Raw genomic sequence first — 586 nt, forward strand, 5'->3', positions numbered from 1 at the left:
TGTTCTGCCAGACATCAGAGAGAATATAAACAAGGCCTCCATGTTTTTGCTGACATTCCATTAGAGCCGCAATGTCGTACTTCACAAGCTACTGCGTAGCGACCCAGTGCTTTCCCTCCCAGTGTCTGGCGACTTGGCAGCGGGTCAACGTCAATCGCCATGCTGTGTGCTAAGTGTAGAAGACGGTAGGTAGATTTACGCTCAATAAACGTATCCGGAAGATTGTTGTCGGCCTGAAACTCCAAGAGAACTTGCTCAAATAGCTTGCGCTCTTCCTCTTGGGAGAAGCCAGAGTAGAAATCATCAATGCGCATCTGTTTCCTTGTGTCCATCTGTTAAGACCGTGTAGTATCCTCGCTGAGGTTTGTGGTGGTTCCTTGCCTGTTGGTAGTAGAACTGGTAGCGCAGGATGTGGTGGTCGTGTCGCGGGATTTAATGTGAGCCATGAAATGCTGAAACGTTTTAGATTAGCCCGGTAGGTCTCAATCCTCCCTTTAAATTTCGTAGGTTCTTGGAGAGCGTGCGTACCGTCCGGCCTTATGGAGGCAGTGTAGCCGTTATGACAGCGTTTACAAATGTGACAGGT

At 48.8% G+C, this 586-nt stretch overlaps 1 protein-coding gene across 1 annotated transcript; it reads right to left on the bottom strand.

Annotated features, from left to right (window-relative positions):
* Window positions 1–14: 14 nt before the first annotated feature.
* On the bottom strand, window positions 15–332 carry PPTG_24703 (hypothetical protein; the record flags this gene model as incomplete). Its single annotated transcript, XM_008918265.1, has 1 exon — window positions 15–332. The coding sequence occupies one exon, from the start codon at window positions 330–332 to the stop codon at window positions 15–17; it is 318 nt and encodes a 105-aa protein (XP_008916513.1).
* Window positions 333–586: the final 254 nt, after the last annotated feature.

This window comes from Phytophthora parasitica (genome assembly GCF_000247585.1).
Source record: "Phytophthora parasitica INRA-310 unplaced genomic scaffold supercont2.168, whole genome shotgun sequence".
NCBI classification, from domain to species: Eukaryota; Oomycota; class Peronosporomycetes; order Peronosporales; family Peronosporaceae; genus Phytophthora; species Phytophthora nicotianae.